The following is a 16917-nucleotide window of genomic DNA, read 5'->3' as shown; positions in this document are numbered from 1 at the left end:
GCTCTGTGGCTTCGTGATCATATGTACTCTGGGATGAGGGTGGATGTGGATGCAGTGTCAGACACGCATGCCAGTGTCTAGAGGAAGACCCAGCTGTGCCACCTGCACCCTGCCCCCCAGCCTCTCTCTCTCTGTTTCACCCACTATGAAGAGCTCTTCTCTGACGGTTGTAGAATTTGTCATACTCTCCCATAATTCCAAATCAGTTTAATAAGTGTTGGCCCTCAGGAATTCTTAACATCTGTGTTACACAGAACTCCAACCATGGTAAAGAGAGACAACAGCAACGGGGCCTGCACAACCACAACAGCCGTCTGACCGTCACCGGGCCTCAGCTTTGCCTGGGGTAACCCCACCATTCTAGTTGTGTGTCCTTCACCTCCCCTTGGAAATCTGAAGTCCTGTCCTCAGGACCAGAGGCTCCTCTCTGACCTCAGCCGGGTCCACCTGAGGGCAGAGACGAGGGCACCCCCAGCGAAATGCCCTGTGGAAACGTTGGCCAGGGTCGTGCTCTCTCCTCCCAGAGCCAGCCCATCTCAGACTTCTTTTCATTATAAAAGTAAAATAGATTCAATTTTTGCCTGTTGCCTGTTGCAGATTCAGGGCTAGTACCATTAAGCACAGACTCTTGTCCTTCAGTTGTCTCGTGGAACAGACTGTTTGAGATTGCATTTCAAAAATTTACAGCTGACGATTTTTTTTCTTTTGATCAATTTTACAGAGACATGCGAGAAATGAAAAACCTTTTAAGCAAACTCAGGGAAACTATGCCTTTACCATTGAAAAATCAAGGTGAGTCATGTCATTCTTTTTGAGGCAAATGATGTTTTTATTTTTAACATGAAAACCTTGGAAGTTGTTTCTAGATAAATTAAAGCAAGTTGTGGTGGGGGGGGCAGTTTGCACAAACAACAGAAAGCACTGAATATTCATTTGTCTTTCCCATAAAAAATATGATAATGGGAAAGGAATCTCTCAAGTGAACACAGTTTTGCCTGAGGATAGCCCAGATATGCCCTGACCTTACAACAGACACTTTCCCCTCCGGCCCAGTAGGTCAACAGCATTCATTCACTGCCGCAGCTGTGGAAAGCCCATGCCAAGTACAGCAAACACAGACGGTCTGAAGGCTTGCCCCTTGCCTTTAAGAAGTTTGCAGCCTAGTGGAGGAGACCCAAGAATACTTCCAAAGGAAGATCTCTGCCATCTAGACATTTAATTATCTAAAGAAGTAATAATAATAATTAACATGTATTGAGAACTGACCGTGTGCCGCTGTGATTCCGCACCCAACTCGGGTGTGGTTTCCATACGCCAGACAACTCTCGGGTGCCAGCTGAGTGTCCTACAGTTCGAACTCTGATACGACCTGATATAAAATCAGACCCCACAAGTTAAGGGCTCCGTCCCAGAGACTGCCCCTCCCCCACACACTTTGGAGGAAGGTGGTAATTCAGGGTTGTCACCTGTGCTTCGGACCAGCAGGCTGTAGACTGGAGGTTCCAGTGACTCCTTTCACAGGTTTGATTAGATTGCTAGAATGACTCACAGAACTCAGAGAGAACTTCCCCTAGCAAGATCCCCAGTTTATTGTAAAAGGACATGACTCAGGAATAGCCAGATAGACAAGATGCATAAGACAAGGGGTGGGGAAGGGCACAGAGCATCCACCTCTTTCCAGATGTGCCATTCTCCCCAAATCTCCCCATGTTCACCAGCCTAGAAGTTCTTGGAACCCCGTTCTTTTGGGTTTTTATGGAGGCTTTATTACCGGCATAATTAATTAAGTCATTGGTCATCAGTTTATTGAAATCAATCTCCATCCTTTCTTCTCTCCCAGGAGATCATGGGTTGGGACACAGGCTTCTAACTAGCCCCCATTCTTAGGTGCTTTCCAAAAGTCGCCTCATTAACATAACGAGACACCTTTATAGCTCTCAGCACTTAGGCCATTCCAAGGGTTTTAGGAGAAAGACCAAATATATACTTATTATAAATCATAGTATCACAGCTACTATCCTAAATACTGTAGACCATAACTCTTTTAACTTATTTAATTCTAATAACACGTTTGAAAGAAATGCTATTAATATTCCCCAATTTGCAGAAAACTGAGGCAGAGAGAGGTTAACTAACTTGATCAAGGCCACACAGACTATAGGTAGAAAGGCTGGGAGGTGATTCCAGGCTGCCCTTCCCCAGAACTATCCTGTGGGAGAATACACTCTAACACGGAGAGGGAAAGGCTGTGAGAGGTGGCCGTAAGCTTTTATTAATTATCATGTCTCCAGTACCCAGAGCAATGCCTGGGGGATAGTACAGTAACAGTGGCCATAAACAGTGTTAAATCTGCACTCACTTTGTAGCCCCAGGGTCTGAAGCTTTGTACAAAGGATAATAATAAGCACTTTCACTAAGCATACAGGGCCGGAACAACCTTAAGTGTAGCATCTGCTTCAGAGAGCGGTAACTAGAGGGCAGGGAAAGGATGTTTAAAGGTAAGAAAAAAACTCCTGTGTTTTCACGGAGCAGAGCCTGGGTGGGAGGGAGCACAGGGTGCGGCCTGCCTCTGAGCTGGGAGGGAGAGGATTTGGCAGCGGAGACGCAGCGCCTGTTGGCTCAGGGAGCGTGTGGCAGAAGGTGGAGAGGTGGAAGTGAGAACACCAGGCGAAGAGGCCGAGGAGTAGTGTGGCTTGAGCCAGTTGGGATGGATATGGTGTCAGAAAATAAGGGGCAGGCGAGGCGGTGTATCAGGTAACTGATAAAAAGAGAGTTGTTATGTTGCAATGCATGTCACATATCTACTAGCGACCTTACAGAGCGCAAACATTCAACAAACGTTTACTCTATTGTTGCTACAATTATGATTATGACTATTATTTACTGGCTAACCTACCCAGTTCAGCTCAGAAATACTCTAAACCGTCATCGAAAAGAACAACCTCTGCTTCCAGTGATGATATGTAGTGTCCTGCCATTTAGAACATGGACCCCCAAGACTCTGGAGCTGAGGTTCATGGCTGAAGCTGTCCTCAGCTTCCTAATGTTTGACAAGCCTACCGCCATCAACAGCACATGGGCCTCTGGCTGTATGTCACGTTCAGCTGCCCAGGAGGGTGACTGCCCAGGGTGCCCCAATCTGAATTTCCTGTATGCCGTGGAGCCCCTCTTCTAAACCTGCCCATCCCACTAGTTCCTCTGCTTTCAGTGAAAATTCCTCCAACAGTTTTTAAACTGTGCATTAATGGAAAAAAAATTTCATTTTACATATTAGGACATTGTGTATAATCATAAAAAGTATACTGTATTTTTGTAACTTTATATTATTTTAGAAACAAAAATAATTGTTTTTAAGATTTTATGTATTTTTAGAGAGAGAGGAAGAAGGGAGAAAAAGAGGGAAAAAAACATCAATGTGTGGTTGCCTCTCACGCGCCCCCCACTGGGGACCTGGCCCACAACCCAGGCATGTGCCCTGACTAGGAACTGAACCGGTGATCCTTTGCTTTGCAATCAGGCACTCAACCCACTGAGCCACACCAGGCAGGGCTGATTTTAAATATAATAATAGTAATTAAATAATACCCAGGACATGAACCCTGAATCTATTTGGGGGAGTAAAAAGCGAAAGCTAGGAGAGGCAAGGACTTCTTTAGGAGGCAGTGACCCAGTAGGATTTTAAAATAATAATAAAAAGAGATTGAGGTGAAGTCTTGTGGGTAATTCGGTTTTCTTCATTTGTGGGAGATGTATCTTAGCATGTGAAGATATATCTCTGTTCTCTGCACGTGCAATGGGCACTCACAGCATCACGTCACCGTGAGCTGACCAGTGAAGAAAGAAGGGTGTGAGTCTGGACAAGGGTCCGAGAAGGCCAGAGGGAAGGAGAGCAGGTCTCTGGAGCTGGGAACATTTTTTAGCAAATGCATATGGTGCCACGTCAATGAGCAAATCGGCCAGATTCCTCTCCCTGACTGCTTGTATTGAGCTAGACCACAGGGACTTCCCCATAACCTTCCTGGAATTCTTCCCAGCTGGTTTGTGTATTATGCAGGTCTAGGTTAACAAGTGCTGGAGGTGGTCCGGGGTGCCGTGCAGAAAAACGTATTCCAGTTCTTTTCTGTAGGGCCTTATGGTCAAAACAATACTAACTGGATGAAACCATTACAGAAAGACTTCTGTTTTCTTTCTTTTTATTTGCTTTCTCTTCTTATTTCATTTATGTGTGTGCTTGAAGCAGAGAGAAAGAAGGGAAAAGATAATGCTTCTTGTCCCCTTTTTCCTTCCTCAACCCTTGGCCATGTGAAAATTCTGCCGGGCCGGTGCTGGGGAGCCTCCGCCGGGAACACCCGGGTCCTCCGTTCTCCAGGCTCCGCCCCTGCGCTCCCGTCAGAAACTGCTCCGCATCTGTCTTAGCCTTTAAAGATTTCATCAGATCTCCTCCCCTTCCTACCACAACCAAAACTTGACTGAACAGATTACTCTAAATTGATTTCAGTGGCAAATAAAGGAAAGTGGTCGAGAGCAGGAATTTCAATGATGAGTGGCTTAGGCCCTCATTGTAGACAGGGCCTTCCTTCCCCACCCTTCTAGTTAAAAAGCGGAGTCAAGGAGGTGCGTGAAGAACACAGTGAGCCACCCTTGTTCCTCCAGACAGTGTCCAGACCTCCTGGCTCCCAGCCCGCTGTTCTCTCCGCGGCTTCAGTGGCTCCTCTGCTCTACATTCTGGGTCAGTGACAGTGCTGTGGGGAGCTTCATTAATTATGGTTGTCTGGCTGTGTCAAATGGATTACAAATGGAAATACCTGTGGAGAGCCCGCAAGGTTACTGACAAAGGCTAAAAGGAGATTGGAAAGTGAAGGACAAGTATCTTCTAAGTGCATGTTGTAATCAGACAAAACAAATTGGTGGAAATAAATTAAGCCTAAAAGACAGTTTCACCTTTTCTAAAATTCTGACTGAATGAATGCTCTGGATGTGTTAGAACATTCACTCTTGCCTAGAATTTTGTTGCTAATACTGAGCATTACAATGAGTCAGGAATTCGCTGTTCCAGAATGGGGCCCCTTCTGTGGACAGCCCTACTCCAGACTAAACTGGGACTAGGAGCAGTTTCCCAGACTCATAGCCCTGATCCACTCCCATCTGGACCTCCATATCCAGAACCAGCCCAACTGTGTCAGGCAGAAGAGTTTGAAATCTGGCTGAAGAAAACTGGGCAGTTATGCCACCTGCAAGGCTGGAGGTGACCTTGTAGGTCCTTCCCTTGGGGCCTCATATAAAAACTGTGTGCTTCAAGTTGGTGCCTGAATATTACTCGGGGCAGTTTTACTGATAGCCCTGTATCCTTAGTAATCTCTGCAACCTCTTGTCCAGGATTCATTGTGACATATGTAATCCCTCTCTCTCCTCCAGTCTGATGCATACATACTGATCACACATGAGATTCTTAATGCACTACTCTGATTATGCTGAGCTCCAAGTCAACATTAAGTGCCTGCTCATTGTCTACCGAAGGAAGAACAAGCTTCTCACCTTAGTATCCAATGTCCCCACCATCATCCAACATGTGATGGGCACCTATGAGGTGTCCGATGCTGTGCTGGGTGATGGGGATGTCTCTCCCCTTAGATGCTCTCCAGCTCAACAGACTGGATGGGAAACACCTGAGAAGTATTTTTCAAATGGTGTATGCCTCCTGTCACAGAAGCTGTGATGGAGTCTTCAGGGTAAAGCATGTGAATTCTGGAAATAACTGACACACACACAATTGGAAAGATGAAAGTAGTGTGTATAGTACAACTATGACACAGACACCGATTGCTGCGAGTGCATATTATACTCTCATGTAGCCAGATTTGGGGGAAGTGGAGATATTGAGAACTACTTTTTGGAAAGTATCTGAGCTGAGATCTCTTAGGATGAACCAGAGTTAGCCAAAGAAAAAGATGGAAAAAATACAGTCTAGACAGAAGATCCTGGATATGTGAAGGCATTTGGGGGGATGAAAGAGTGGGGCATTTTGATGAACTGGGAGCACTTCGTTCAAGGGGAACGTGGTTAGAAAAGAGCCTTGGGAGATAGGTGGGCCTATACCACTAAGGTCCTTGTTAGCCATGCTAAGAGGTTTGGACTTTAACCCGAAGCCATTGGAGGGATTTAGCAAGGAGAAAAGGGATACAACCAATTAGATGGGTGGACCAAGGAACAAGGCAGAAACAAGGATGAATCCCAAGGTCAGACTTGGAAAGCACAGTGAGTGATGGAGTCATTCACTAAGTTACAGGGAGAAGAAGAGGAGCAGCAGAGACAGAAGACAATCGAGGTTTTGGACATGGGGGACTCCAAGAGCAACCCCTGGGGGTTAAGAATGGATGTACAAGTCTTACGTGAGTTGAGACAAGCACACTGGGAGCACTGGGAATACAGATTTAAACATCATCGGCATGATGGTAACTGAAGCTCTAAGAAGGGTTGAGGACCCCCAAGGAGAACGTGCATAGAGAAGAGTCCTGGAAGACCGAAACTGAAGGTCTGAGGGGAAAGGAGCAGTTTACAAAAGGGCCTGAGAAGGAAACCTGGAGCGCCTTATGAAATACATAAAGGAAGTTGCAGGGTAGCTCAGCTAAGTAAGAACTGAAAGTGTCTGTAGGATTTACCAACAAGGGAGTCACTGGCGATGCTGGCAGAAGCAGCTGACTTGGGAATTTGGGCCCTGAAGCATAGTTAAGGGGGGTTGAGAGGTGAGTGGGAAATGAAGAGCTGAGGCAGAAAGGGTAAATTGGTGAAGAATTTTATGAAGAGTTGCTTATAGGCTGGTGGAAAGACAGGGTTGGAAGCAGAGGTTGTGGCAAGGGCTGGGACATTTGGAAGCATGAAGGAATGCAGAAGCTTGAAGCAATCAGAAAAGACTGTGTAGGGGGAAATGCTTAAGCTGATCTTCAGGAAGGGGTTGGCATTTCCTTGGGAAAAGAACTGGTGACTGTAAAGGCAGGGAGGCAGGGGCAGGTGCGGCCATATTCAGGGAATTCCTAGTAGTTCTGTTTTGTACTATCCCTTCCTTCATATACTCTTCATTTCAGCCAGGCTGTACTGTTGATTTGGACCCACATTCAGGCTGCCTTTGCTCACCCTGCTCTCTCCATCTAGAACGCCTAACCCCCTACTTCACCAAATGTCCAAGTCCCCCTCACCCTGGCAGCCCACCATGAATACCAAGACCTCCGTGGATTCACAAATGTCTTCTTCCTTCTCCTCCACTTGGGAAAGGAAAACTCCCCTCGGAATTCTAGAATTGTGCCTGTATATTTCCGGCAGCGTTACTATTGAAGTCTCAAACATCTGCAATAAAAATCAAAGATGTCTCAACAAGGTCAGGTGACATAGCCCAGAAAGTTTAGAATGAGTGGGGAAAAAGTCCATTCTGTCCACTCACATTCTTTTGGCAACCCATCACTTCAGACAGACTGGGTTTTAATCAGTGTGGAAAGACATCTTCCCTTGGACTTAATTCACTTCAGACTGTCCAGGCAGACGTACTGCTCTGTGAATGTCAGCACTTATGCAGGTGTCGGCTTCCTGTGGTGCAGAAAGCTGCTCTGAATGTCTGCCAAGAACTTGGGAGTTTTTGTGTCACCTCAGCCCCAGGTGATAATCAGACCAGCTCTGGGCTAGACAAAGGTGTCACCAAAGTGCTCAACAACGACCCCCCACACCATCAGTCGTCCTTAACAGGATCCTGCCCTTTGCTTAACACCCCAGCGCTTTCTCATCAATCCTAACACTTCCTGCTCACTTGTGAGTGCTCTGCATGCTTGTGGGTGTGCATGTAGCACTCACTAGTGACAGAATATATAGGAAAAGAAGACTGAGTGAAGAGAATTGCAGTAGCAAAAAGGCTTCTGATTCACTGTAATGAGTGCACAGACACAAGGGTCCGTCTTTTTTACTTTTCAATTACAGGTTACATTCAGTATTTTTCTATATTAGTGTCAGAAGCACAGCAAAGCAGCCGGAAAATCATGTACTTCACAGAGTGGTCCCCTCACTGCCTTAAATACACACCTGGCCTGATACATATTTATCACAATATTATTGACTATATTCCTCTGCTATAATCTACATCTCTGTGACTATTTTGCAACTACCAGTTCATACTGCTTAATTCCCTCACCTTTCTCATCCAGTCCCCAAACCCCCTCACCTCTGACAACTGTCAGTCTTGATACAAATCTCTTAATATCTGTGTATAATGCCTACATGCTTTTAATACATAAAAAAAGAGAATGGGGGACAAATACACCACCACAGCATACACATACCACAACAACTGCATATACACTCTCTTTGTAAATACAGCATCGTAGGAGACACTTCCTCTTTTAGTGCGAACCATACACATCAGAACTGCATTTTATAACGTGTATAAATACCAGTTAGGTCACTCCCCAAACCTCTTTAATGTTTTGAGCAAGGGAAATATATATGGGAATTTGGGAAATAGATCTTCCAAGCCTTAAAGAAATAGAAATAAAAAGATTTTCATATATATATAATCTTTATAGTTTTGGTAATTCTGTTCCAAGGAAGCATTGAATATCAGATTAACTTGAGTTTGAGTTTCAGGAAATGTACTCAGTATCCGAAGAGATATTGAAAGGTAAAATTCTTTACCCTTCAGAGTCTGATGTATCTTTGCCATATCCATTGGGTTAAGTTCATTGCTTATTTGGTGGTTAAAAAAGTAAGTGTCCGAAACACAGTGAGAAAGTGAGTTATCTTTCTGTTCCAAAGCATACTATGATTCATTGCTAAGATAGTATCCTAAGAAATCAGGCTCATATATACTATCTGACATAGTTTTCAATGTCTTAACATTTGGAGGCATATTTATTTATTTATTTTTAGGGTTTTTTTTTTTACTTTTTTATTGAACTGACTGGGATTACATGGGTTGATGAAATTACATAGGTTTCAGGTATACAATTCTATAATACATCATCTGTATACTGTGTTATGTGGTCACCACCCCACATCAAGTCTCCTTCCATCACCATTTACTCCCGCTTTACCTTCTTCTCCATTCCTAAAACAAGATTAATTATAAAAGAGAGATGCCCTATTTTTAGCTGTCAAAGTGTTAACACCCAGAATGTAGTGAATTATTTTTCACTAAGGAAAGGATGAAGAGAGTCCTATTCTCCTCCATATTAGCAGAATGTGGGGGGGGGGGGTTAGATTTTATTTCTTTATTTTTAGACAGAGGGGAAAGGGGGCAGAAAGAGAGGGTGAGAAACATCAATGTGTGGTTGCCTTTTGAAAGCCCCCCGCTGGGGACCTGGCCTGCAACCCAGGCTTGAGCCCTGGCTAGGAATCGAACTGGCAACCCTTTGGTTCACAGGTTGGCACTCAGTCTACTGAGTCACACCAGCCAGGACAGAATGTGAGTTTTAAGAGAGGATTTTAATCTGTGGAGACTGAAAGTGTGGACTGTGTTTGATTAATTTGATGTGCCCCGCTGAGGCCCCTGTTTTCTTCCCTGGCTCCAACTTGCTATTCTAGTTCCATCTAGACGTATGACACAGTACATACTATTTCGAGGAGCACTGTCAGCTTGGTGGGTGATGCTAGTTCACTTCAAAGTATGACACATGAGAACCTTTGGAGAAGAGGAGGGAAGGCCTAGACATTTGGAGGACACATTTACATAAGAGGACCAGAAAGCCAGGACTTGTTTTTGCTCTTGACAGTTTCCGGAGTGTCTAGGCCCAGTAATCAACAAACACCAACCCTCACCTACAATCCATTTTCTTGAGGTGAGGCACATTCTTCACTTTTTTCATCACTTCACCAAACTCCTGACTCCTGGCTCTTTCCCAACGCCACCTCTGGTCCAGGTTAAGATGGAGAAAGGAGGGAGCCCCTGAGCTCTGCTCTGGGAGGGTGGTGCCACCCATCCAGGAAGATTTTAGGTCCACAGCGGTTGTCAAAACCAACCAGCCAAGGGGCCGCCCCTAGCTCCAGTCTGACCATGCTCTAGCCCTGTGCCAGCTGGCAATCAAAAACTTACTTCTTTGTGGTCCTTCTCAGGCCTCTGGCACTCACACTGGCTAGTTCTGCTCCACAGGGTATTTCTATCCACCCTGTCTATGGACAGCACTATTTCCTAAAATCCCAGCCCAATAAACTAGATTTGGTTTAAGGACTTATTTATTCCTCTACTTGTCATCATGCTAAAAATTTCAAACCAAACTTTATGAATTCAACAGTTGGCAATCGTCTCTTACCCTTGTTACAAATATCTATAGACAGTACCAGGGACAGACTAATACGGAAAAATTGAAAGTTCTTCCTAAGGCATGAAGGTCAATGGAGGCAAGGAGATGGTCCTGTATAAAGGGAAATGATTAGTAATAGCTCTATTTACTAAGTGCTTCCTCTCCACTAGGCATCAAGGTATCTACCCAAGCTAAATGTTTTTCATTTAATCCTCACCTAGGTAATATTAAACCCTATTTTACAGATGGACAGACTAAAGCTTAGTGAGTTTAAGTTACACGTTCAAAGTCACAGAGCTAGTAAATAACAGAGGCAAGTTTATAAAAGAAGCCAGCTTTACTCCAAAGCATGGGCTCTTTCTAAGAATCTATGCTTCTCCCAACTGAACAATGAGCTCTAAACAGTTGAAGTTTAATTCTAAGCAGTGATTCTCAATTGTGGGCTGTTTGCCCTTCCCCCAGGGAATATTTGACCATATCTTGGGATATTTTTGGTTGTCACAACTGGTGGGGGAGCTGCTATTGGCATCTAGTGAGTAGAGGCCAGAGATGCTGCTAAACATCCTACGAATGCCCAGGACAGCCCCCAACAACAAAGAACTATCTGGTCCAAAATGTCAATGGTGATTAAGGTTAAGAAACTTTGATTCAAAGGTGGGGGAGGGGGTTAAAGACGTTTATAAAAGAAGGTTATGTCTGTACCTCACTCATATGTGCTTTGTCCCATCACAGATGATAGCAGCCTTCTAAATCTAACTTCCTACCCCCTGGTGAGAAGACGGAAGAGAAGGTTCTTTGGGCTATGTTGTCTCGTCTCCAGCTAGAAGATTCCTCCTGGAAACCCACCCCAGGGGAGACCAGAAAAAAAGTCACAGAAGCTGAGGACCTCCAGACAGCTGAAACACAGTTATTGGTTTTTGACTATGTTTTCTATGCTTCATTATTACTTTTATCTGCCACTCTCTGTCCTTGTAAATGATTTTACATTTGAAAGGAGTTGCTGTCAAGTGGAAAAAAAAAACAAATTCAAAAAGCAGGCTGTTTTTAAAAGGATTTTTAAAGCCAACATTGTGCATGTCTGCTCCAAACCATACCATGATAGATGCAAGAATTATGATTTTTAAATTACTTAAAGGTTTTTAAAAATGTATTATACAGAGAAAAATTATTTCATGTATAATAGTATATCTATAGCTCTCACTGATCTTTTGTTAACAATTTATCATATATGGAAGAAGTCTTTCAACATAGAAATCTGTTTCAAACGCAAAACTGTGTTAAAAATCCAATCTATCAATATCATTAGAAATAATATCATAAGCAAACATACCACCTCATCTATTGCTTTCTTTGCTTTCATTTACATTTAGTCTTCCATTCTGTCAGAATCTAAGAGCTTCAACTGAAAAATATCTTAATTTATAATGCAAGAAAAACCATATATGAAAAGTATTTAAATTTTGTAAATACACAATAATCCTAATACCTTCGTTCAATGCATATGGGCAACTAATTTCCTTTTGATCCAATGGTGTCTTTTTCAGCTTCTTGGAGAATGAAGTAATCCAGTTAGGAAATGGTGTAGTAACTTATACAACTGCCCTCCAATGTAAAATTTGAATATTATCACATTTTGTTCTAATTGAAATCTGAAGCATGAAGTCTGCACATCAGCATAGTGTTAACTCTTTTAGGGCATGCTGGAATTAGCTCAGGTCGTACAAATATTTAACATTTTACATTGTTAATAAAATCTTTTTAGTTCAGCTAAGCTTGTCTCATTTTAGGTGACTATACAGATGTGACTTTTCCAATGTGTACTTCGTGTCTTACCTTATGAGTTAGATTCTTGAAAGCAGGACACATGAAGCAATACTATTATATTAGAAAGGAGGAAGCCAGGCACCATGTTTTTCTGCTCCCAGCTTTGTTGTGACCTTCCTCCACTAAACTAGAAACATGGTACAAATTTTGTTAGATTTCCCCCGATTCTTCCTTTGGCCCATTTCCCAGACAGAATTTGCCATGGGTTGACAGATCAGGCCTTTGGACTTCTTTTCTTTTTTCATAGTCTGAAAAATCCTGAAGTCAGACAAGAGGCACCAGTGTCTAGTGTAATAAAAGGGTGAGCTAGATGCCTATAAGTTATTTATTCAAAAATCATCTTTAATCCCAACCCTATAATTTCTTCCTACTTATGTACATGGGCTTTTACATGTCCACCAACATTTTGACCTGAAAATGAAGTATATTAAAGCTTTTAGCTTTAGTGAAGATAAAGACAGGTGCAGACAAGTTACTGGAATAATTATTATATTAGGTCGAATTATCTGAAATTGCTGGTATTTGACTGTTTTGACCTAAGAAATAGCAATTTCATATAGTTCGACCTAATATTTCATGTTGTGGAAATTGTCCTTGGAATTGTCTTCTAGCTGCTTTTGATTGAAAGTGAAGTGAAAGGGTTAAAGAGTTGGAAGAGATCTCAAAAGGCTATGCAGGTCTCTATTTAGATCCTACCAGCCTGTTTTCAGCCTCATTCTTAGAGCCCAGAGTTGTGTTCCAATGAAGGGTAATTGATGCCTGATTATAGGTATGTCTGACTTAATAGGAAGTACCCTTGAAAATTACATGATTAAATCATCATATTCTAAATCAAATACTTGCAGAAACAGTTGTGGGAATATGCTATCTAAAAGCTTCCTCAGGTGAAAGTCCCCCGCAGAGCAGGCAACTGTTCCCAGATTTACCTGGTCTGTAAATCCTGATTTTCATAGATCAAGTTTGGTTAAAGCTTAATATCTTTTCCTGACTGTGGTTTATTTTTATTCCCTGAGATAAATTAACTTCAGGTCCACTGTTTTAGAGATTATGAAGTAGCCCAATTTGGCACATTCTTACTCCTGTCTCTTCCTCTCTCCCATCTTTCTACTATATAAAACCCTTAGCTTCATTCTGGTTCCTACTAATTCATACAAAGTTATTAGCTGGTAAGTCCAACCTTGGTGTTCAGCACGTTCTTCTAAATGCTTGGCCTAAATCACTTCTGCTCAGTTAATTTGTGTTCACTCTAGCCTTAGTCTCAGCATAAAAGTAACACTTAGCTTCTGTGCAACTGTCCTTTGTACAACTGAAGACTGTTAATAAATTCAGGTCTCACCTCCGTGTTTGGGAGGATCACAGTAGCATTTCATGGAGATGGGAATTTGTCTAATTCCCTAGTTAGGCTTTCTGTACGCAAGGTAAACAAATTCAGCCACTTTATCCTTTATTCATAGTGCCTGTTTCCCAGCCTTTGATCAGTTTTGTAGTTCCCTTAGACACACTCCAAGATTTATAGATCTTTTTTCAGTAGCAGGTCCTAAAATTAAATTTAGTGCTCAAAGACCTGATAACCTACACTGGCGCATGGTTGCAACAGGTAATTCACCTGCTAGATATGCCAGTGTATCTCTTAGGAATTGACCGCACTCTCCTCTCCCTACCAAAGGACTTTCTCAGGTGTAGTTCCATGAGATAGAGTTCTACTGTCTCAGCTTCCTGCTGGTAACGTGCTATAAGATTAGCAATAACACTGAGCTGATCTCTAGGGATAAGGAGAGAGCATTGAACCCGGTTTGTTGCATGTACTCACATACTTGAAAAACAAAAGGATGTGAACATTTTCTGACACACAATTGTCCATTTTACTGACATATTTTCAATACCCCATGTTGACTTTTTTTTTAAGATTACAGAGGCAATTCATGTTCTTTGTAGGAGATCTGGAAAATTCCACTAAGTATAAAGAAAAAAAAATCACCTGAGTACCACCACAATCGCATTGTTTAAAACTACATTTCCAGGCTTTGTATCAGTCAGTGGTGGGGTCCAAAGGCGATTTTGGATAAGGTTTGGACAGAAATGCCCGTAAGGCCAAGGTGTCACTCTAAAGTACGTTTTGCACATATCTAGGAACAGATTCACTGCACACTTCTGCCTGTGCCCTTGTTCTAGAGTACAGAGAAGACGTTAGAAGGAGCACAGCCCAGGCGCCTCCTCTAAATGAAGGCTCTGGGGAAACTGAAATCCTGCCAGGTCATTCTGTCCCTCTGTGCTGTTTGCAGCACCGGGATGCTTAACTGTTTAGCAATACTGCCACCTACTGAAAGCTGAGCTTTACAGTGAGAGGGGAAAACAAATACCAAGTATAAAAGGATCTATTTAGTTTTGGAGAGCAAATAAATGGGCCAGATTAACAATGACCCCATAGGAATTTCAGGCTCTGGAAATCTCAGAGTTGAAAGGATTAGGGATATCATCCATACTAACTTCCCATCCCACACAGATACCTAAGAAATGTCTATCATATCTTTGCATACTAGGATGTCAGCAAATGCTCAATTTTCAGGTAACTATAGCTAGAATGAAAAAGAGCAGTAATGCTATTGGTTCAAAATAAATCATTAGAATTAAATATAAAGTCCAGAAATAAACCAAAGGACATAGAAGAATTGAGTACCCTACAAAAATGACATTTCAAATCCCCGAGGAAATGTTGGATTGTTAAGTAAATTATATTGTGATAACTGGTTAGCCATTTCTTGGGAGAAATATTATATCTGTGCCTCATAACTTTGATCAGAATAAATTGTAGGTGCAGTAAAGATTTGAATGTTAAAACACATAAATAAACATAGAAGAGGACAAAGCAGATAGTACTAACGAATATTTATGTAACTTTTGGGTGGACAAAAAAGCCTTTCTAAGCATGACACTAAACAAATAAACCACAAAGGAAAAGATGGATGGAATTGACAAATTAAAAATGCAAAACTCCTATATGATACAAAAGTTTTCAAAAAAAATTTGAACTTTATGCAGCGAAAAGTGTGGACCTCTAATACATGTCAAGAGCTTAAACTCCACTGCGTTGGGAGGTTCCCACGATCTACAACCCCCTGACTAGCCAAATGTTCCCATTTCACCCTCTTCTTACTGCACTTTTGTCAACATTGCTTATTGAATTGCCTTTACCCACTAAACTGGAAGCTCAAGGAGGCAGCAGCCATGTCTACTTTGCTTACTGCTGTATCTTCAACACCCAACACAGTGCTAAACACAAAGCAAACCCTAAAAACATATTTATCGAATGAATGAATGGATTTGTGAAAACATGACATTTATGACTCAAAAAAATCAAACTTTCCAGCAGAAAATTGAGACAAGGATACAAACTGGCAATGTACCATAAATTTAAATAATGCATTAATAATAAATATGAAACAATTTGAATATACTAGTAATCAAAAATGCAAATTATTATAATATACTCCTTTTCGTGTATCAGAAAGGCAAATAGTATAAAGATTTAAAGTGCCCAGGGACAGAAGGAAGTGTAGAAATGAATATTCTCTTACAGAGTCAACAAGACTAAACTGAGTCAATCTTTCTGGAAAACACTTTGGCAATTATGTGTATGCCAAGTAATTCCACTTTAGGGAGATTCTCCTTGAAAGGTCAGAGGATAGGAACTTAATATACATTAATTCATTATTCAAAAAATATATGCAAGAAAGGATGTTTAACACAGCAATATTTGGAGGAATGGTAAATATAAATAAGCTTACAGTATAGGGGTGGTTAAATGTGGTATATCCTTTCAGTGGATACCATGCACCAATTAAAATAAGCACCATATGTATATGTATGGAAATGAATAAGCTATATTGTTAAGTGAAAAAAGAAAGTTACAGAAGAAATCTATAGTGTTATTCCATTTTTTAAATATACATATGTAGGTGTGCATTAAAAAGACTGAATGGATATTTGCTAAAATGTTAACGTCATTTATCTCTGGGAGGTGAGATTTGGAGCACTTACATTTTCTTTTGGCATATCTGTAATTTTTGAATTTTCCACAATGAGCATGTAGTATCTGTATAATTTTTCAGGGAATAAACAGCAATGTTCACAATATATATTAAATAAAAAACACATGTTATAAAACAGTATGTATAGTATGATACAATATTTGTAAAAAGAAAATTATATATAAATATATCTATGTATGTATATATATGCATAAGAAAGCTAGAAGGACATACATTAAATGTTAATAGTAGTTATTTATGGGTAGTGGGATTATGGGTGATTATTTTTTCTTTTTGCTTTTCTGTGTTTTCTAATTTTTCTACAATGAATATGTACTACTTGTGTAATAAAAATGATTAATAAAAGTTTTAAAAAAGAATGAAAAAGTGAAAGAAACATTTTTATAAACCACTTGACCTCATCCCCTCATCCTCCCCATTCCAGGACACGGAGAGTGAAGAGGAGAGGGGAGGGGAGGGGAAGGGAGGGGAGGGGAGAGAAGAGGGGAGGAGCGGAGGAGAACAAAAACATTAAAAAAGGAGAGAGGGGGAAAGAGGAAAAAAGGTAAGAAAGAAAGAAAGAAGTAAAAGTAAAACCAGTGGAGGGAGGATTGAAAGATTAAAATAAGTTTTGGAGACTTTTTCACTCACAGTAACACTGTTCTCTAAATTTAGTTCAGTTTTCCTGATAGCTACAACAGCAAAATGCATTGAGTTAAATAATTTTATTTTCTAATAACACAACATTACATACACTTGTGGAGAGACATGTAGGAATTAAACTCTGA

At 41.4% G+C, this 16917-nt stretch overlaps 1 protein-coding gene across 3 annotated transcripts in view; it reads left to right on the top strand.

Annotated features, from left to right (window-relative positions):
* LOC123824746 (regulator of G protein signaling 7 binding protein) overlaps window positions 1-16460 on the top strand; it is an 87197-nt gene extending 70737 nt beyond the window's left edge. For all 3 annotated transcript variants that reach the window (XM_045848104.1, XM_045848102.1, XM_045848105.1), the window contains exons 5-6: window positions 722-792; window positions 11010-16460. In XM_045848104.1, the coding sequence (XP_045704060.1) occupies window positions 722-792; window positions 11010-11101 (163 nt within the window). In that variant the 3' untranslated portion in view covers window positions 11102-16460. The remainder of the gene's footprint in view (window positions 1-721; window positions 793-11009) is intronic.
* The last annotated feature ends 457 nt before the right edge of the window (window positions 16461-16917 follow it).

Source organism: Phyllostomus hastatus, unplaced genomic scaffold (genome assembly GCF_019186645.2).
Source record: "Phyllostomus hastatus isolate PE091 unplaced genomic scaffold, TTU_PhHast_1.1 phas_contig_58, whole genome shotgun sequence".
NCBI classification, from domain to species: Eukaryota; Metazoa; Chordata; class Mammalia; order Chiroptera; family Phyllostomidae; genus Phyllostomus; species Phyllostomus hastatus.
The sequence above is the reverse complement of the archived record's forward strand: the minus strand, read 5'-3'. Positions and strand labels throughout refer to the sequence as shown.